The sequence below is a fragment of the Falco biarmicus genome, chromosome 5 (assembly GCF_023638135.1).
Source record: "Falco biarmicus isolate bFalBia1 chromosome 5, bFalBia1.pri, whole genome shotgun sequence".
Lineage (NCBI taxonomy): Eukaryota > Metazoa > Chordata > Aves > Falconiformes > Falconidae > Falco > Falco biarmicus.
Window position 1 is genome coordinate 47,217,628 of NC_079292.1, and position 19,693 is coordinate 47,237,320.

A 19,693-nucleotide genomic window follows, 5' to 3' on the forward strand; every position below is an offset into this window, starting at 1 on the left:
AATGTCCCTTTTTTCAGATTAAAATAACTTCTAAAGCACGAGGAATTCACTAACCTCTCCACTAGCTAAACATCATGAAAAACAAAGTCCCTTATGTTAAATCCCATATCAAACAACAATGGAAAAACAAACCTTGATGAATTTATGATAAGAAGATCCCCCTGCTTGCCAACCTCTATGGAGCCATGCGTGTCCGACTTTCCCAGGGCATAAGCCGCATTAATGGTGGCAGCTGCTAATGCTTCATTCATTGACATCTTCATGTTTACACAGGCTAGATGCATCACCATAGGCTGGTCGGCAAATTAAGTGGAACATGGGAGTTACCAGTCACATAAATAAAGCTCTTCATGCCTCACATCCCTAAGCACTCTCCTTCCTCCTGGTGCAACAGAAGGAGTTGTCCTGCATAAGGCAAATCTTGCCAACTCCATAATGGGAACTCTAAAATCAGGAAGTCTGAGAGCCTTTTTTATAAGCCTCTCAGTGCATATGAAGAATAGAGCCCCTTCTGGTTTCAAGAACTTCTGGCAAAAACTACCAATACAAATAAGCATAAGCAGTTGCCTGAGCAGGGCATACAGGTCTCTGCGGTTATGAAGAATGTTTTAAGTGTGCAAGATCTATACACAAGCTGTACTACAAAGAGATTTCATAATTTTGTGGTGTCATGAGTATTAGGAATAGCTTACCATTGAAAAGCAGTATGCATTAGGATTAAAGTCACTGCCAAGAGCAACTATAACTCCTTCTTCTAACATTTTTCTAGCTTGAGGTTGCTTCAGTCTAGTGGGGAAAAAGACACTTGTCAGTACAATTTGCTTAGTTATTATATGATGATTTACAGGAGCAAAAGTCATCACTCAGTTTGGCTACATTCATGCGTTCAGTTACACTAATCCTTCCGGAGACAAAAGCCCAAAATCTTCTCTTGACTCCCTACCTATCACCCTATGGACAGCATAAATGGGAAGTGTGATCCACTGCTTTTGCAGTAACAGCATGTGGCAGCAGGCAGTACAAACTATCGGGCTCCAGGTCACCAAAGTTCTGGTATTTATCCAGACCTCAGCCACTTTGAGGATTTACAAGGTGAAAATCTTCATTTCTCAAAAATGTAATTTTCTAATTCTTATAGCTTCAAAGACAGGCTCCCAAATACGAGCAGTGGCACAAGCGATGCAGTCCTTCCTTCCTGATTCTGCTGGCAATTCAAAATAGTAAGTTCAGGTTGTGAATTTAATTTGTATATATTTGCGGATTTGCTCACTTAGCAATGTTAATGCAAAATAGATCTTCAATAACTTCAATATCTGGAATAGCCATTTCAAAATTGTTTGGATGCTGGATTAAACTGGGTAGGTGTTTGCAAGGGTGGGCACTAGGAAATATACTCCCTAAGAAGTTTTAACCACAGCTGCTAGTAAAGCCAATGCTGCCAAACATGGTGTCTGAAAATAAACTAGTGTAACAATAAAAATGAAACATTACAGCAACTGCTGCTCAAAAAGCAGTATTAAAAGCACCGTAGTTAACAGAAAAGAACAATAAATGAGATCTCGATGAAGTACTTACATTTGGTATAAGCCAATCCTCTCCCTATAGAAGCCTCTTAGCAGATTTATGAGAAAATACCACCGGTTCCTGCACACCACGATGCCCTGGGAGTTAACCGTGTTTAAAAAGATTTGTCTGAAGAGCCATTCCCCATCCTCATGTGTCCTTCCAGCCTCTGCACCCCCTGCTGCGCCATGCCGCCAGACTTCTTAGGGGTACTGCAGGCAATGGTTAGCAAAGGCCAAAACAAGTGCGCTTACCATTAAGCGGCTCTCCAGCTGCACTTGCCAGCTCAGCTTTGGCCATCAGGTGAAGCCCTGACCACTACTGCTTTTCTTAAAGCCAGGGGACAGTGCAGGAGCCAGACCTCCCAAGGTCTGAGCTCTCATAAGTGGTACAGAAGGAGCTGAGGGAGGCCAGCAAAAGATGCACCACATGACATCATAGCAACTCCTTCTCATACACTGCACAGATTTCAGCCCTCTAATACTCTTTTAATGAGTATCTCGCTCATGGCTTCTTCATTTTTAGAATACATCAGACCAGGAGACCTGTTTTCAGTAAACAGTGCACCAGACACCGCAACAAATGAGGCCTCATTTCTTACAGCTCATTATTATACCCATCTTAGGCTCATCCTGGGGTTATAAACTTTCCACTGCACGGAATCTCTGGAGTAACACGTGAGTAACAGCTGCAGCTTTTTCCATGGGTGGCTGTGCCTCTGTGTGTCCTTTACCTCCCTGCCTGGGAGGGAACACACATCCCCCCTGAGATCTGTATCCTGGCTGCGCATGTAGTTGCAATCAGCCAGTGGTTCAAAAGCACTGGTGCAGGACATGAACAACTAACCGCAAACAGAAACACCAGCACGGACATAGGAGTGAGCACAGGTGGCAATGACCCAAGCCTCAATGCTTCAGAAAGCAGGGTGTTGAAAATAAACCAATATCAGCTCAAGGATCTTCTCTTCATGGGAAGGAAGGTGTTATTGGGTCATGGTCCTCATCATCTAATTGGCTTATTTTTGGCATTAGGGGTAAGCAGGTGATCCACCTATGTTTATCAGTAATATCTGCATATGGAAAATTGTGTTCTTAAGGCAATTCTGCTCAGTGTTGCCTGGGTAAAATCAGACGAGATTTTTAAAATGCTACCCACAGTCTTTCAGCTTTTTTGATAACAAAAGATTAACTTCCCAGCAAAACCTTCTGCAAGAGAGCAAATACATATATTGCAGATATAATTACCTGAAAAGAAGCCAACTCAGTTTTCAAAGTCTAAATAGATTAAAGAATCTGAATGGATTAAAGGTCCAGTTTTCTCCCTAAATGAATGCCCTATTATTACCTTAGCCTGTCATAAGGGTTAAATTCCAGTGCTGACTGAACCACTCCGCATCTACTGTGAGACTCCTCAGAAGGGAATGGTACTGCCTCATTTTTGAGGATCTCCTCCAGAAACAAGATGTAAGGAGTTTCATTCAGTTCTTTGTATTTGTGATTGTCTTCACTGATCCAGCCTGATCTTTAAGGCACAGATACAAGCTTATGCTTTTACATTAAAAGACCTGGAAATCACAAACATGGTTTTGCTGTTACAAAGGTTTCCCTCCAATCTGGTGGCCTTACCTTAGCATGTAGGCAGTTGTTGGTAAAAGGACAGCAGCGCACTTAGCTCTTGCCATCGCCGTGATACCTTCATCACTAACTTCTTCCAGGTGGCTGATAGCCCGGGCTCCTAGTTCAGCTCCAAGCTACACAAATTTTCAAGAAAGTTACTCAATTCAGTAAAGCAGTTGTTGTTCTCAAACAACTGGAGGCGACATTTCACTATTAATGTAAAATTTACTAAAAGAAAAATCATAAAGAATACTTAAAAGAACAAACAGAATATAGAGAGAAAGCATTTGCTAATTTACTGCAGGAAAAGTTGATCACAAAAAGGTATTAACCATCTATTAAGTGCAAGCATACCTTTGGTGGGGTTTTTAATCAGCCTACCATGCAAACTCTGGGACTGCTATGGGTAAAACCATTATCAACTCCTGTTCATAAAGTATCCAGCAGAAAACAGTTCACAAAACTGACACTGGTTGCTGAAGTAGTAGTGCTGCTGCCTTCAATGGTGAAACACCAAAAAGGCTTTTATGATCAATCAACTTTTTGTTTGTTTTTGGTGTTTTTCAATTACAGCAGACAATAACTTGAGTTGACCCCACAGAAAGGAAGCAACATTTATATGATGGTGAAACATGGTCTCAGAGTGACTTTTTTTAATCAAGATACGTGGGAGCCTATTCTTGCCTAAACCATCCCTCTGAGTGTGCTCACCGCACATCTGACTTGTTGACAAGACATTTAAGGAAAAAAGATTTTTCAAGTTCTATAGAAACTGTGGTTTTGCCATTGCTGGGTTCACAGATATCCACCTTCCCCATCTGTATCCCATGTGGAAGATAAGCAAAGTCAATGTTTGATTAGGCAGTGAATGTTAGTCCCAGAGGTCAAGGCTTCCTCCCATGTCCTTAACTCCAAAGTGCAGAAGAATGGCTGCAGAAGCATGGCTTTAGAATCTCTGAAGATCTGCACAATCCAGGCCTGGTATTAGAATAGGCCTGTAATCAGAATTGTACTGAAGTTGCTGTGCTGAAGATAACAAGCAAGGTAGCCTTGAGCTATTCTTGAATCCTGAGACCGAGTAACTATGTTGTGCTAACAGGCCGTGGCTGTAACAAGCTACAGTTGCTGGGAAAGCAGGTGCAGGGCCAAGAGAGATAGGGACCGGTATGGGAAAATAGGGAGTAGCAAACCGCAAGGCTGAAGCACAGCAACACAATTAGCTACATGGATAGAATGCTTATTTTAGTCATGATAATTAGGGGTGTGAGAACCGCGCACATTTAGAGACTACTAACCAATTACATTTCTGCTTTACGAATATGCATATGTATCGGTTCTATATAAGTAGTGGTAGAAACTAATAAAGTTGAGCAAGATGCATAACTCATATTGAGCGTCTTCTTGACTCCGGCAAACCCTTCTCCCAACACCAAAGCTGCACTAGGGTTGCACGTTCTATCATCTGATAGAAATAGGTGTCTATGAACGGTCTATTTTATAAAGTCTTAGAAAAGAAAACCTCAGGTTTGAAAACTGCAATTCTTTCAAAGATTCAGCTGTCACAAGAGCAAAAATGGCTTAACTGAATGTTAAGAAAGACGTACCTCAGCAGATTTCATTGGATGGAGTTCATCACCATGGAAGTTAATCTGTAACCCTATATCTTTTCCAGCTTGAAGAATCCTCCTAGTAGACTCCAGATCAAAGACTCCCTTCTCACAGAACACATCTATATTGTCAACATGTATTTCACCACTTAGTTTCAATTCTTTCAGTTTAGGGAGATGGTTATTGATAATGTCATCTGTGGCTTCAGTAGCAGTTTTCCCTCTAAGGAAAAGAAAATATTATATAACATAAAAGAAAATATTAAATAACATCCTTGAAGTCTGGCAAACATTCAAATCGTACATGCAATTACAAGATTATTTAGAAAATGATGCAAATACAAATCACTCAACAAACCTGCAGATTTAAAATTTTAAAACTACTGTAATTCATGTACTCTCAAACTTGAGTTACTTTCAATTCAAAGAATATTAGCTTGCACTGCTATATATATTTCATAAGGTTGGTGTCTGGATCGCTAACCAAGATACAGGTTATTTTAAAATTAATTATTCTGCTTACCTATTCATATATTCTGACCTCCTTATACTGTATTCTAAAACACAACTATTTACAAAAATGTAAATTATTATATATGTTAAATAGTATGCATGCAATATTGTTATGCAAGTATCAAAGCTCAAAGGGGATGTACAGCACAAATCATTAAATGTATCTCTCCTCCTTTCATATCATTCAGAGCGATAGCTGGAAAACTGTTTCTAAGTCAGAGGGGCCTCTGGAGGTTCAATTTGCCAAAGCCAGAACTATTTGTGAACCCCCTATTATGCAAAGATAACCCGGGACAGATCAGTAAATGCTTTTGAAAGAGCAAACAATCCCAAAATATGCAGTTAAGTTAATATTTTGCAATTTTAAGATCTAAAGCTAAGTGACATACTGCAGCTAGAGGTGCCTGTGACACCTCAATCCTCCCTTCAGGCCCTGCAGGGCATGCACAGACCAGCATTATTCGAGTACCATGTGTGGGCGACTTGGGAGTTTTACAGCAGCAGCAAATTCAAGAAGCCAAATTCTGGTTAGATTTATAAATGAGGCTGTGTGGTTCTAAAGCAGAGCAGAACCCAGCTTATGGCCCTTCTTTTGTTCGCCTCTCACTGTAACAGTCATTGAGGTTGCTCGAGCTTCTCCCTTTTCTTCTTTTACTCAGTAGCCTTTGGAGGAACTTGGACTAAAAAATGAGGACCAGAGCCAAGGCAAAACAGAGGGAGACCTAAGTCTTGGTTTCACTTTTTGGGGGACATAATGCCCAAGAATGCATAACTGCCATTGTTTTAACACAAGAGACTTCTGCTCGGGAAACCACTTCCAAAATGTCTTCCCAAAGATGAAAAGGGCACAATGCACAATGAACCCTTGCCAATCAAAAAACAAACAAACAAACAAACAAACCCCAACAAAACCAACCAAAACCCACAATTGCAATCAGACATCCCCACAATCATAAATTGGATTCAAAATTATGACTAAAGGGATGATAGAGCAATTGTTTCTTTGCCCCCCTACTATAAGCATTTTAGATTCAATTCCTAAAGAACCGGAGATACTCGAAGTCTGGAAGTTCCAAGGCTGGAAACATTTCTTAAAAGGAATGGATGGAACAAGGATCACTATAAACAAAGCAGCCTTACTTTTCTCTAGGACGGCTCAGACTACAGTCGCCTGCCCTGCTTGGTGCACACTTCACTAAGTACTGCGTATTACCATTATCATACCATAATACTGTGTATTACCAGTGCACTGTATCACAGTCCCACAGATTTAGTGTTTGTTTGTAAAGACCACTGGAACTCATCTGACCCAACCCCTGGTGCACAGCAGGGTCAGTTTGAATCATGTTTCAATGGTGCCTTCTAGAAACAGAAAACCAGACGGAATCACCATATGCCTAGAATCACGGACAAATACATGCAGCAAGTTCTCAGCATTTGCCCAAAGCTAATTTCCAGGTGGGAAAAAAAAGAATAACCAGTACTGGCAAGTCTGGAGGTAGGTTCCTCTTAAGACTCTACATACTGAGGCTTTACAAGACATGCCACATACTGCAAGACTTGGCAACATGGAAGAGTTGGCACTTTTGCCAATTAAATGAACTTTATGGAGAGGCTTCAGCTGTAAGAGGCCAGACTTGCAACAGTAAATTAAACCAAGTACAAGACGTAAACAAGCAAATGCCTCAGCAAGAACTTAACAACGCTCCTCGGCAGCAGCCCTGTGGGGGTCTCAGCAGCAGTTTCCGTGAGCAAGCATAGTATTGCTCTCTTGTTTCACATTAAATAGAATGATTTTAAATTGATTTCATGTTAGCAGATTGATGGCAATGAATTTGCATGACCATGATCATTCCAAAACCATCACAAGATTATTAGACTTTTAACGGCCATCTACTCAAGAATAACCATTAAGTACCTGCCACAAAAAACATCTTGCAGGCATTGCATTTTAAGACCTGCATAAATCAAGAAGTTTTAAATAAAAATAGTTAAATCAATATTACTCTTCTGTTCGTAAGATTTATGCATAAGTGAACTACAAGGCAGTTTTATGGAATATAAAGATGAAAGCAAACTGCATGAGCTTAAATGACTTGGAAGATGTCTGTTTAACAGCTTCTGGAATCCACAAGATCATAAACTCATTTGCATATGTAATATTACAGAGCAAGTCCCAGCCCCAAGCCTGCTTCCCCTTGCAATCCTCCACTGTTACTGAAGCTGCAGGAAATTCAGTTTAAAATTGCAGCTCAGCAAAGCAGGATGCTTTCCTCAGCTGAACCCAGATGTTCAGGAGCCAGCCAAAGGATGAGGACCATGGCTCTGATCATCAGGCCTTGGATGAGGGAAGGACTGCAGAATTCCTCCTGGTCAAAATAAAAACCCAAGGCAGAGACTAAGTTTGAAGAGTAGCAGGAAACTCAAGCAAAATATTCTAGATGTGAACATTTGAATGAAAAGAAGATCCAAGTTAGAAAATACAGGTAATTCAGTATTTCCTTCAGGAAATTTCTTCAATTCCCCAACAACATTTTCTACTTACTTAAAATAGAATATCCTCACTACCTGTATTTTGTTATGCTTGATATGCATCAGTGGGGACAGAACCGTGCAGAGAATGAGATGGTACACCTGTCTTTCTAACACATAAGATTTGATATATTTGTAAAAACACTGGAATTTATTTCAATAGTTTATAGAAATGCTTGAAATATTTTGGTGGGAAAGACTATTGATCGTGATTTTGACCAAAATCTTCCCCAGGTTTTTTAGAGGAGGAGGAAAGGAAGGGCTAAGAAATATATATAAAGTGGGAGTAAAACCTCAATTTTATTTAACCACTAAGTCCTCCAAATTTTAGTAGAGCTTCTTGAAAGAAATATTTGATGTTTTCAGCAGATTATACTTATTTTATTCTTAACCATCTTCCAGTTATAGAAGATGATATAGGATTCCTTTTGAAGAGTTACATTAACAAAAGAAAATTTCCCATCCTGCCCCAAATACACAATAATTAAATTGCAAATAATTTTTTCTAGGTCATGTTTTCTTGAATGCTGGAAGAGGTAGGCTTTTTCTGGAGTAAAAAAATTTTTTTTTTTAAATTAACATCTCATAAACATTGCTACAGTATCACTGTGATGCTACGCCTGCCTCCACCGTATGTGCCTTGTTTTGCAGCAGCCTGCCACTTAGTCTGTCAAAATACATGGGTCACATGCACCTACCTAGGTAAAACTCCTCATTAATTTTTTCATACAATGAAATCTGGTAACTTGAAGATGTTATTTTCATCATAAGGAAAAAACCATCAAGGTGAGGAAGGCTTGTTATGGTATGCCTACTTCAGCCATCAAAATAGTTGTGATTAAGGACATTAATTTTCTACTCATGCCTATAAGACATATGTAATTCTTCACTGCATGGAAGCATAACTAAGCTTTGTTTACTGAGGTATTATTAAATAATATTTATTTATTTAATATATATTTCATATATTTATATATATGTGATGTTTATAATTATATAAAAAGTTTAATTTTATAAATATGATATATATTTAATATAATAATGATATATAAATATTAAGTATATGATAAAATAAAATATAAAAATAAAAGCTCATGGCAGAGACTAAGCTTGAAGGATAGCCGAAAACTCAAGCAGGAGAACTTGCTGTAAAGGAATATTTTGAAATATTGTTATGCTCACTGTACGTTATGCTCACTGTGAGCACCAGTGGGAGGAGGGTGTTCTGTGCTAAGCTTATGCTGGCATTTAGTATCCATTAAATAATGCTTCCCCATCTTCTTTCAAATTAAAAATTTAGGAGAGCCTTCTTTAAATACTGGCTACCATTTCAAATACGTTACAAGTTAGGAGGGCTGGGCAGAAGAAACCTTTCTGAAAATAACAGCCAATTTTCAATGTAAAGCAGTAATACTTAACAAAAGCAAGAAAAATCAAGGCATATTACTTTGGCACCGAATGAGCTCCACAGTACGTTGAAGAAATGCCAATATCCATGGTTTGCTTAGCACGTTCGATCACCCTGAGCATCTTAAGCTCTGTGTCTAAGTTTAAGCCGTATCCACTTTTGCACTCAACCAAGGTAGATCCTGCTCTGCACATGCGTTCCAGTCGGTGTTTGAAAGTAGTGAACAGCTCTTCTTCTGTAGCCTTCCGAGTGTGTTCCACAGTAAAATGGATTCCTCCCCCAGCCTCATGGATATCCATGTAGGACGCACCTGCCAGCTTTGGAAAAAAAAAGGAAACAAAAAACAACCCCCACACACAATTAGCTTTTAAATGTGCATTCTCTATCCAAGGGATTCTGGAAAGTGATTTGAGGTCTCTTTGCAGTGAGAGAGAAAAAGAAACAGGGGGAAAATTCCCATTAGTTCTTCCTCCCTCCCCCTCCTCTTCTCTATCCCCTCCACTTAAGTGAAAAAATGATTTAAGAAGCGACATGAAGAGAATGATTCCAAAGACTTGCTTCCCCCTGAGTCCAAAGGGAAAACCTATCTCTAGCTCAAAAGTTAACTTGTATGGAAAAAAACAAATAATCAAGGTTTGAATGGTAATAGAAGGCAGCACTCCTGTATTGCTTCAATTAATGCAAAAAATATATCAAGGCTGGCTGCAAAGGCTGCTGTTACACTCCTCCCTCAGCCTACCAGTATGCAAAAATCATCCCTCCTCCCTCAGTTAGATTATCTAACAAAAATTATGTATTTTTCTACAAATGAAAGATGGGAGTCACTAGAAAGTAGAAATAGTTATGCATTAAAAAAAAAAAAAAAAAGAGGAAGAAAAATCCAGCTGTGCGATTTTGTGCCATTACCTTCATTGCAAACTCATGAACCCTATCACCAGCCCATACTGGATGTGTGTGTGCATCTACCAGGCCTAAAGAAAACAAAGTAAACAAACTCCAGTTATTTCACTGTGTAAGAGAAGAGGTTATGAACATGGAAGCAAATTAAATGAACAGCAGAAGCTCCCCTATGAAGTCTCTATTGGTTAAAGAAAAACAAAAATCCAACCAGCCAAAAATCTAGGATTTTCTTCAAAGGCTATACATTTTCTGTCAAATTTTTAGGTGTCACACCTTATGCATAATGTCTCTAGGTAAATGCATCAGTTGCTGATTTTTTTGTGTTGCTTTGGTGGTGTTTTCAAACTGTGGAAAAAATTATAACTGACAAACTTTGAAAGAGTTCATTAGACTTTAAGTTTTTGTTCTTTCAAAAAGGCAAACTGTTTAGGCTGGGCTTAGTATGCTAGCACGTGCTCTTACTCCAGCAACAGTCCACTTACTCCAGCAGGAGCTTTTTCTGCAAGCTGAGAAACCAACACTACTGGGTGCCCAAGGCCACTGCAAATGAAACATGAAATGAAATGAAAAAAAAAAATGCGAGGTCTAACAGTCATGTGCTAACACATGCAAAGTTTAACATGCCATAAACTTGCTCAGGTTTATTTTTTATCAGGTAAAGTTGCAAAATATGCAGCTTAAAATTCAACCGACTGTGGACAGGCTTGGACAGACTGAGCTCCGTGGCTGAAGGGCTGATGGGCACAAAGGGTGCAGAAAAGAGAGGTGAATCTGAAAGTCACTCAGTGGGCCAACTACATTACCGTTGTGATCTATGCTACAGAGGAACAGATGTAAGATGAAACAGGAGACAGATCTCCACTATGGAGTCCAAAAGAACCATCCCGAGTACTGCAATTTTCTCCTTGCAGCGGTCCTGATGAGGAACCTATGATACTCTGCACCCCGCACAAGGTATTACCAAACCAGTACTGAATATAGAGGAGAAAGGATGGAGGGACATCTAACACGCACGTACTTTGTCTCTAAGCTCTTGCCACCATTCAGCACCGTATCTTTATGAAAAAATATGCCTACCTGGTAACACACACTTCCCAGAGCAGTCAATTATTCTTTCAAATGTTGCTCCTGAAAACTGATGGCGAATAACATCTGCCTGGCCCACAGCTATGATACAACCATCTCTGCAAACGACAGACAATGAACGAAGGGAGCATGAGCAACAACTCTCCAGAGGCAGGGGTAGGGACGTTCAGCAGGACTGCAGCTGCACACAGGAGGTGGTTTGCTAATCTTATAGATTCACAGGGGTCGATGGGGTAATGCCACACATTTCAAGTTGTTTGCCATAACACCTGTCATGTCCTCTGCTTAGACCCCTCAGGACAATGCCTTGGTACTCTTTTGCTAGACAACAGAATCTTTCTCTTGTGGATCGGCAAATATACAGCTTTCCTCCAGCAAGTATCTGCAGGGCACTCTTCCCCCTCACGGACGTCAAACTGCCATTGCTAGCCTCCACCACCTGGACCTGAATCATACCCTTGTGCCCTTGGAAGCCATAAGGATAAATCTCTTTGGGGCTGATCATCGGTTCATCAGCTATTTTCTTGAGGATGGTACTGGGAACCCCAGGCTGCACCTGAGGGCTGCCCTGTAGCCATGCATGGGCTGCACCCCATCTGCACCAGAGGAGCTTCCTGGGGAGCACGCAGCACCCCTCTCCTTCATGCCCTGCCTTTCTCCAGCTCTTCTCAAGCCACTGGGATAGTAACAGGGAGTCATCGTGAGTACCTCACTGAAGGTACCTCTGTGCTACGCAGCTGAGTATTTACAAGATGCAAATAGCAGAGCATTAGGAAATGAGAGAGAAGAGACGTAGCTATGTTATTAATTATGATTTCATTAATCAAATTATTTATATGACCGCTATTGGTTTGCGTCAGTTCACCCAGAAACGGAGCAGAGGCAGAAGAGGGTAACAATAACGATCAATAAGTTATCTTCCCCAGGCTGGAAGCGCCAACGCAGTATGACAGTGGAAGGTATCGACACATTGACTGACATAATCAACGTGATGAAGGCCCGCCTCGACGCAGGCCGGCGGCTGCAGCCCCCGGCCCCGCAGCCCGCCCCGCCGCCGCTCCCGGGCGCAGGCAGCCCCCGGGCCCGGCAGCACCCCGGGCGCAGGCAGCCCCCGGGCCCAGGCAGCACCCCGGGCGCAGGCAGCCCCCGGGCCCGGCAGCACCCCGGGCGCAGGCAGCACCCCGGGCGCAGGCAGCCCCCGGGCCCGGCAGCACCCCGGGCCCGGCAGCACCCCGGGCCCGGCAGCACCCCGGGCGCAGGCAGCACCCCGGTCCCGGCAGCACCCCGGGCGCAGGCAGCACCCCGGGCGCAGGCAGCACCCCGGGCGCAGGCAGCCCCCGGTCCCGGCAGCACCCCGGTCCCGGCAGCACCCCGGGCGCAGGCAGCCCCCGGTCCCGGCAGCACCCCGGTCCCGGCAGCACCCCGGGCGCAGGCAGCACCCCGGTCCCGGCAGCACCCCGGGCGCAGGCAGCACCCCGGGCCCGGCAGCACCCCGGGCGCAGGCAGCACCCCGGGCCCGGCAGCACCCCGGGCGCAGCAGCACCCCGGGCGCAGGCAGCACCCCGGGCGCAGGCAGCCGGCCCCCGCAGCCCGCCCCGCACTCACAGCCCCACCACCAGGCTGGCGTCCCGCAGCACGGCCAGGCCGCCGGCGCCCTCCCGCCGCAGACACTCCTCGCCGCGGGCGCAGACCAGCACCAGCTGCCGGGCGTTCTCCAGCAGCAGCCGGTGCCGGCCCGCCATGGCAGCGGCGTGCGGGGGCGGCGGCCGCTCCGCTCAAAGTCCCCCCGGGGCGGGGCGGGCGAGGGGCCTCCTGCCCCACCCCCCCATCTCCCACCTCCCACCACACCAGAGGGCGAGGGCAGGGCAGTGGGAAGCGAAGCCGGCGCTTGGCACAGGCACCGGGCTTCAAGGGCGAGCTCGGCAGCAGGCTGCTGTCGGCGGGGGATGCTGGATTTGGTGCGGTCCGAGGCAGGGACAACATCCGCACGTGGTGCTGGTCTGTGACAAGCTCCGAAGCACCGGTCTGGCCGGCGGGGGGGTCCCAGAGCCTTCTGTCCCCGCCGCACTGCCTGGAGATCTTCCTCTGCCCAGATAACGGGAGCTCCTGAACTGGGAGCGTTTGTCTGCCCACGTCCCCCCTCCCCGGCGTCCATCACCTCCCCGGCATCCCAGCGCCAGCCTCTGAGGGACCGTAACACCTCTTACCGCGCTGGATATCCTGGCAGGCATTACTTCATCCCGGCAGACATTAATTTATCGAATTCCATTATCAAAAGGTTTGTGCGATTCTGCTACCCCCTATAGAATGAGGGATGGGAGAACTGGGAGCAAACATTTACTCCTAATGTGGATTTTCGGTTTTCTTCTCTCTTCAAACGTTCATAGCATCTACAGGGCTTCAGTAATTCCCAGATGGAAAACAGAGTGTCTTTCTGAGTGGTCCCTCAAACACCCTTCTAATGATGGTAATCTTCTTTAGACATCCTCTTTTCTTTTAGAAAGAGGATCAATTTAAAATGCTTGTAACACATCTCTGTGCATACACACATTCCTGTAGAGCAGAAACACATACGGGCTCTTTGAATGAGCCTTTCTGGTGAGGTCCTGTTTGCAAATGAGGCAAGGTATGCAGCTAAAATACAGTGATTTGCATTTAACAACAAACCTGAAAGGTGAGTAATAGTATCGGCTATCATCTTCTAATACTACTTCACTGGCTCAGTATTGCACTATGACATAACCTTCATCTTCCTCCTAAGCATCATTCTCTCTCGCTAGGCATGAGGAAGATTGCCAGGAGATGGGGTAGATGGTACTTTACTGTTTCCAGGGGTTCCTGCTGCTGACTTTGGCTTTCCCCGGCAGTATGTTTGGAAGCAGAAGTTAGAGAGGAACCTTGCAACAGCATCATAGCAAGGGCAGGACGCTCCATTGCAGGGGGAATGCTTAAGCAGCAGTGGTGGGGGGAGAGCTGGTGTGTCAGGAATGAAACACAGCAGGCTGTGGTGGAGCCTGGCACCGGCCGGATCAGCCCTGCCAATAAACCAGGGGGGAGGTGGTTCAGCCAGAGCAGAATCTCACTTCTCTGTGCATGGTGGGATGGTGGCAAATAAAGTGCTACAGCGAAGCCATGAATTCTCTAACAAGCACTGCCATTCTACATCGAAGAGTTCTCACCCCCTAGGAAGGGAATCAGAGGAAGTGCTATGCATCACAGGAGGGCTTTAGCGCTCTCTGCAGCGCGAAAACATTTTCTTTACCCTCTTGAGAGGAATAAAGCATGCTGCCTGTATTGTACAACTTGAAAGACATCTTTCTAGAGATACATACTTCTCTGTAGTTGAGGAACCAGTCACATTCACCTACATACACAAAAGTGGTTCAGCATATGCTAGGGCTTCCCAGTTACTCTCTAAAGCTGAAGGACTAAAACACTTAGCATGTTATTGCAGTGATGGCACCATCCGGTGATCCAGCGCCCAGATCCTACATTACACAACTCACCTCCAGTCCTGCTTCGCCTCATGTGGAGGAGCTGCTTTCAGGGCAGTGCCAGGCCACTCGAGACAAGGAATGAACTGTATACTAAGACGACAATCACAATCATCTTCTTCTCCAATACTGATACCACTGTAAATATCAGTAACATGGAAAGGGCACTATTCTGCATCATGCAGATGTTAAACTGGGCATGCATCACAAACATCTTTTTGCCTCTCATTCCTGCAACTGAAAGTGTTCCAAGAACGCATTTGCTGTAGTTGTTTTCAAGTTTCCTAAGCTCACTGCTGATTTAAAAGTACTCATTTATTCTTGTGCTAGTGCTGATTTTAGCTTAAATAGCTACTTTCACTTTTCCAATGAGATTGTAAGGTACTTCTTCAGCAGGCCTAGGAAGTAAGCCTTCAAGCTGCCAAAAATAAGGGACTAGTTAAAGTAGTAAAAGACCTTCACAAGTACATCCAATGTGATTTTTCAGTTTATGGCAACTTACAGATTTAAATATCAAAGGAACACACACATGTTCCAATTCCAACATGAGAAAGAAACAGGGCAGTATTTCTCTGCAGGAGCTATTCCCACAGGCTGGTTTTCTCCCAATTCACATAACCAGTATTAAATCCTAACACTGCCCAAAGCGTCCAGCACTCTGTTCACTCATCATCTCTGAAAGGATGCATGATCCTAGCCTAAGGACCTGGGGATCTGCACGCCACATGTGCCTACCACAGTTGCCACCTGTGTAGCTTTTATACAGAACTTTTCTACTTCAGAATGCTCTGAGGAAGACACAGCAGAAACTAAGGTACAGTCGTTGCAGTGGCTTGCCCAGCAATTCAAACCGCACTGGTAAGTGACCAGGGTCTGGGCTCAAGTTCCATGTCAGTGAGATCTACTTCCACAGCTGGGTCCCTGCCTAATTTTTATGCCAGAGACTCACAAAGTACACTCCCATTTTGCAGTGCGTTGTCTTAATCCTCTGAATGCTATGGACCTTTATAGCTGGCAAGAGGCTTTTGTTTGTGTAGATATTGGCTACAAAGTTGATACAAATTTGTCCTTCTTTACTAATGATTGCACAGCTGCACTTCCAGCTTTATGGCTCAAAGCAGAATATTTCTCAGATACACTGAGATGTAACAGATCTCCACATCTCACCTGCAGTGAAGTCTTCACAGCTATCTCCAAAGAGTCTGTAAACAGGTTTAAAGATTAAGTGTATTTAAAAAGTAACTACATAAATACTGTAAAATATACAGATGGCCATATTTTCCTGTTTCAGATGGGCAAATAACTGGCATTTTGCCCACAGCCTTCAACTGTTAAAAGCAGAGACAGCTAAGAGCGAGGTTCTTGCAAATACTGAAGATGACTTAGTTTTGTCACTTAAGAGGTGAAACCTTGTTTCTACTAAAAAGGGCTACAAAGCATTATACCTGTGTCCTCTTCATTAACCAATCCAGAGCTGAAGGAATCATCACCAAACCGTCAGCAGCAGGCATATCAGGTTATTTTTTAAAAAGATTTTTCTGTTTACTATTCCACAGTCCATACTATCATCAACATTAAGAGAGAGAAAAGGCTATTCCTGCAGCTCCTTCAATCTACTTAGCAATGCAGCTTAGAATGACAGAAGAAAGTCACATATACACGGCAAAACGTTCTTCACCCTCTATTACATGCTAGTTTGCACTGCCCGTATGGCTGTCTGACAGCAGATGCTGAACTGAGCCAACGCATCAATGAAACATCAATTTTCTTCTGGAGTACACAACTTCGAAGATTTAATTCATTCTGGCAATCACTTAAATTCAGGTACTTCCTTCGACAATAATGGCATTTGTTGATCCTGGTAAGACTTGTAAGTTGTTCTGGGGGGCTCTTTTGGGTTGGTTGGTTTGGTTTTTTTCAATACTGACTTTTCACTCTAATATTTTCAGCTTTAAATGGAAATAATTGCCTGACCCTCCAGCATTAGTTTTTTGGATATCAATAAAAAATTAGAGTAGTTTTAAAGGATTAACTTCCCCCATATTAAAACACAATGGGGCAAAAAGTAAACACCTTATTACAAAAGTATGGAAAACAAAAAAAGAAAAAAAAGTTTATTTCCAGATATACAAAACACCTATTCTCTCATTTCTCCATCTTCTTCCTCTTCTTCCACACCTCTGATGTACAAAACATTATTACACCTGTAAATAGAACCAAGAGCTCCCTTAGTTATTAATGATTTTCTTTAATACAGCTTTTCCACAAAGTTCACTGCAATTGCACACACACCACCACCCCAAAAGTAATAACTGGCTAACAATGCTGTAGAAGAAGTTTTTACTTCTGAGTTAACAGTTATGGTCATGTTTAACTTCCAAGCATGCAAAACGTTTTCAGTAGCAATGCACTAGTTATAATGCCAAGCGATTAACAGATATACAATAATCTGGAAAAACGAAGTATTTCGTTACCCAAAGGAGGGATTGTAAATACTTCTTATAGAAATATTTAAAAATTCATTTTTCCTCCCCTGCAAAGAGATCTCAATTTCACATTGTCACATTCATAGCCTTCACATAAGAGCTACGTCAATAAGTTAGACAAGAAAAAGCACCTACCAATACAAGTTTTAATGCAAGTGGTGAGAAAGTTTGGAAAGATGCTGCCTCTACCGTAAATACTCTAATTACCTTATCAAAACTTCACCCAGGTGTCCAGACAACGCACCGTCTATATACTCCTCTGTGTTTGCAAGCTTGAGAAGGAAGCCGGCAAAAGTCAGAACGATTGTAACAGCAGCACCTCCGCGAGGCACGCGGCGGTTTTGCCCCGCAGCCCGGTTGCGGTCACCGGGGGAGGCCCAGCGCCCACCGGTGCGGCACCGCCGAGCCTCTGCAAGCGCCCCGCTTCGCCCCGCCGGGGCCGAGGCCTAGTGCCCCCCCCGCAGCCCCGGCGCGGCCCCCGCCCCGCCCTCACCTGCATGTTCATGTAGCCGTCGACGGAGACGAGGTAGCCCTTGTACTCCATCCCCCACTTCAGCTTCACCATCACCGGCTTCCCCGTCAGCCCGTTCAGGAAGGGCTTGGGGTTGAGGGGCAGGCTCTGCCGGGGAAAGCGGCCCGTCAGCGCCGCCGCTGCCCGCCCCGCCCCGCCGCCTCGGGGCCGGTAACGGCCGCGGCTCCCACCGTCGTTCCCCCCCGCCCCCGCCGCCCCTTCCCTCGCGCAACGCGAGCACCGCCCTCACCATGGCGACGCGGTGCGCGGCAGGGGCGCGAGAAGCACAGGCCGACGCGGGAACCTCTCGTGCGCGCCGCGGGATGCGTGAGAATAGGCACAGCCCCGCTCCCGCTCCCGCTCCCGCTCCCGCTTCCACTTCCGGGGCGCCGCGCTCCCCTCTGACCCCTCACCCCGCTGAGCCGAGCTTTCGATAGGCTGGGGCACTCTCACGCGCGAAGCGAAAAGCGGGGCTGCCCATTGGCTCGGCGGCCCTTCGGGCCTCTCTCATTGGCCAATCTGGCCGCCCTCCTCCCTTTCCTAGCCAATCGTTGGCGCTGCAGGGCGCTCCGCGCTCGGCGGGGCGGGGCGGGGCCGGGCCGAGCCGCGCTGCGCTGCCGCACGGTGGTGGGCTGCGGGCCGGGGACCGCGTTCTTGCGTTCCGCGGGCCCACAAGGCCCTTCCCTGGCCGGTGGCCGCCTCGCAGGCCCTAGGGGGCTGGTTTCACCCCGCGCAGACCGGCAGCAACCTGATTTTGCCTTGGAAGCCGGGCGGCCGGAGCGGTAGCTGCCCTGCGGCCGGGGGCGGGCGCACCGCTCCTGGGCAGTCGGGCGGGCGCAGCTCCCGGTGGCGTACCGCTGCGTGCGCCCCGCGAGAGGCGCCGGGCCCGGAGCGCGGCCACTCGGCCGCGGCCGTACTGTCCGTGCTGCCTCTGCTCCCCGCGCCGGCGCGTCCCCACGAGGTGGCGGTGCTGGCCTGGCGCCGGGGCCGTGGCGCTCCGCGGGGGGCGGCCCGATGGTACCCACGAGTCTTGCAGGCGGTGACAGCGTGGCGGCAGCGAGCCGTGTGTAAGAGTAGATTTGCGGACCAGTAGGTTTGCGTGGGTTGAAAACCTCGGAGTTTCTAAGACATGTAAGCGATCTCCTTGCCCGTGTAAGAGTGCTCTACCCGGTCCCACTTGATGCCCAGGTGCCGAAGTTGCTGGAGCTTTGCTTGGCTGTAAAGACCATCAGGCTGTGCGCCCACATGAAACATCAGTCCTGCTTTATTACAATTTGTGGCTCTTTAACCTTTGACAGACTTAATATGTTGGACCAACGTTTGTAGCGTTTACTAATTTGTCACGTCTACACTTAACATCTTCTCTATGTCTAAAGTCATTAAATGCCACAATGTGTATTTGTGTTCCTGCATACAGCATGTTCCCTTCAATGTATTGGATACTCAATGTGGAAAACATGCGTTCAGGAAGTAACCTTTCTGTAACAGAACCATTAGGTTTCTTGCACACTTCACCTTCCAAAGATCAGTCTAGCGCCCTAGTGTTGAAAGCAAAACCATCATCACCTGCTTAAATCTGCATGTTTATTGGTGCTGACTCAACAACCTGTCTTCTCCAGGTCCAGACTGTCCTCACACACAATTGTTGTGATACTTTTACAAACAAGTAGGAGTGAATAAGAGTTGAAATTTCTTTGTAACTAGCACGTATCAAATCTGCACTCAGATACTTGTTTCCATGATCGTTAGAAATGAGTGTGATTTTCTTTTAGTGAGTGTATTGGATGGGCAACAGAGACAACATAAAATTTATGCTAATCGTCTTTCTGGTAGCAAGACTCAGATTTTTGCTACTCTGGTAGCAAAATGTTTCATGTTACTTGGAGTAAAGAATAGCTAATTTCAAGTGATAACATGTATAGTGTTGCAGAATGCAATGAGCTTAGAGGAGTGTCTTGGATAAAATCATACAGTGGG

The 19,693-nt window shown here is 45.2% G+C and overlaps 2 protein-coding genes across 3 annotated transcripts in view; both read right to left on the bottom strand.

Annotated features, from left to right (window-relative positions):
• Positions 1 to 12,998, bottom strand: part of AMDHD1 (amidohydrolase domain containing 1) — a 16,567-nt gene extending 3,569 nt beyond the window's left edge. Inside the window, exons 1-8 of one of the 2 annotated variants that reach the window (XM_056339043.1) lie at positions 12,831 to 12,996; positions 11,217 to 11,323; positions 10,146 to 10,210; positions 9,279 to 9,556; positions 4,784 to 5,009; positions 3,189 to 3,313; positions 693 to 786; positions 133 to 293 (exon numbers count right to left, since the gene is read on the bottom strand). In XM_056339043.1, coding sequence (XP_056195018.1) covers positions 133 to 293; positions 693 to 786; positions 3,189 to 3,313; positions 4,784 to 5,009; positions 9,279 to 9,556; positions 10,146 to 10,210; positions 11,217 to 11,323; positions 12,831 to 12,967 — 1,193 coding nt within the window. In that variant the 5' untranslated portion in view covers positions 12,968 to 12,996. Of the gene's footprint in view, positions 1 to 132; positions 294 to 692; positions 787 to 3,188; positions 3,314 to 4,783; positions 5,010 to 9,278; positions 9,557 to 10,145; positions 10,211 to 11,216; positions 11,324 to 12,830 lie in introns of both variants that reach the window. The other variant, XM_056339044.1, reaches the window with a different exon arrangement.
• A 3,807-nt stretch (positions 12,999 to 16,805) lies between these two features.
• On the bottom strand, positions 16,806 to 18,129 carry SNRPF (small nuclear ribonucleoprotein polypeptide F). The gene is made up of 4 exons (XM_056339046.1): positions 17,967 to 18,129; positions 17,699 to 17,824; positions 17,413 to 17,477; positions 16,806 to 16,923 (listed from the first exon to the last, which is right to left on the bottom strand). The coding sequence occupies exons 1-4, from the start codon at positions 17,967 to 17,969 to the stop codon at positions 16,857 to 16,859; spliced, it is 261 nt and encodes an 86-aa protein (XP_056195021.1). The 5' UTR covers positions 17,970 to 18,129; the 3' UTR covers positions 16,806 to 16,856.
• Positions 18,130 to 19,693: the final 1,564 nt, after the last annotated feature.

Bases quoted from the DNA above. Each gene is read 5' to 3' on its own strand.
- SNRPF (XM_056339046.1), bottom strand. The intron at 17,478-17,698 runs GTGAGGGCGGGG...TTCCTTCTCAAG, and splicing joins ACGGCTACATGAACATGCAG to CTTGCAAACACAGAGGAGTA. The intron at 16,924-17,412 runs GTAATTAGAGTA...TTCTATTTACAG, and splicing joins CTGGGTGAAGTTTTGATAAG to GTGTAATAATGTTTTGTACA.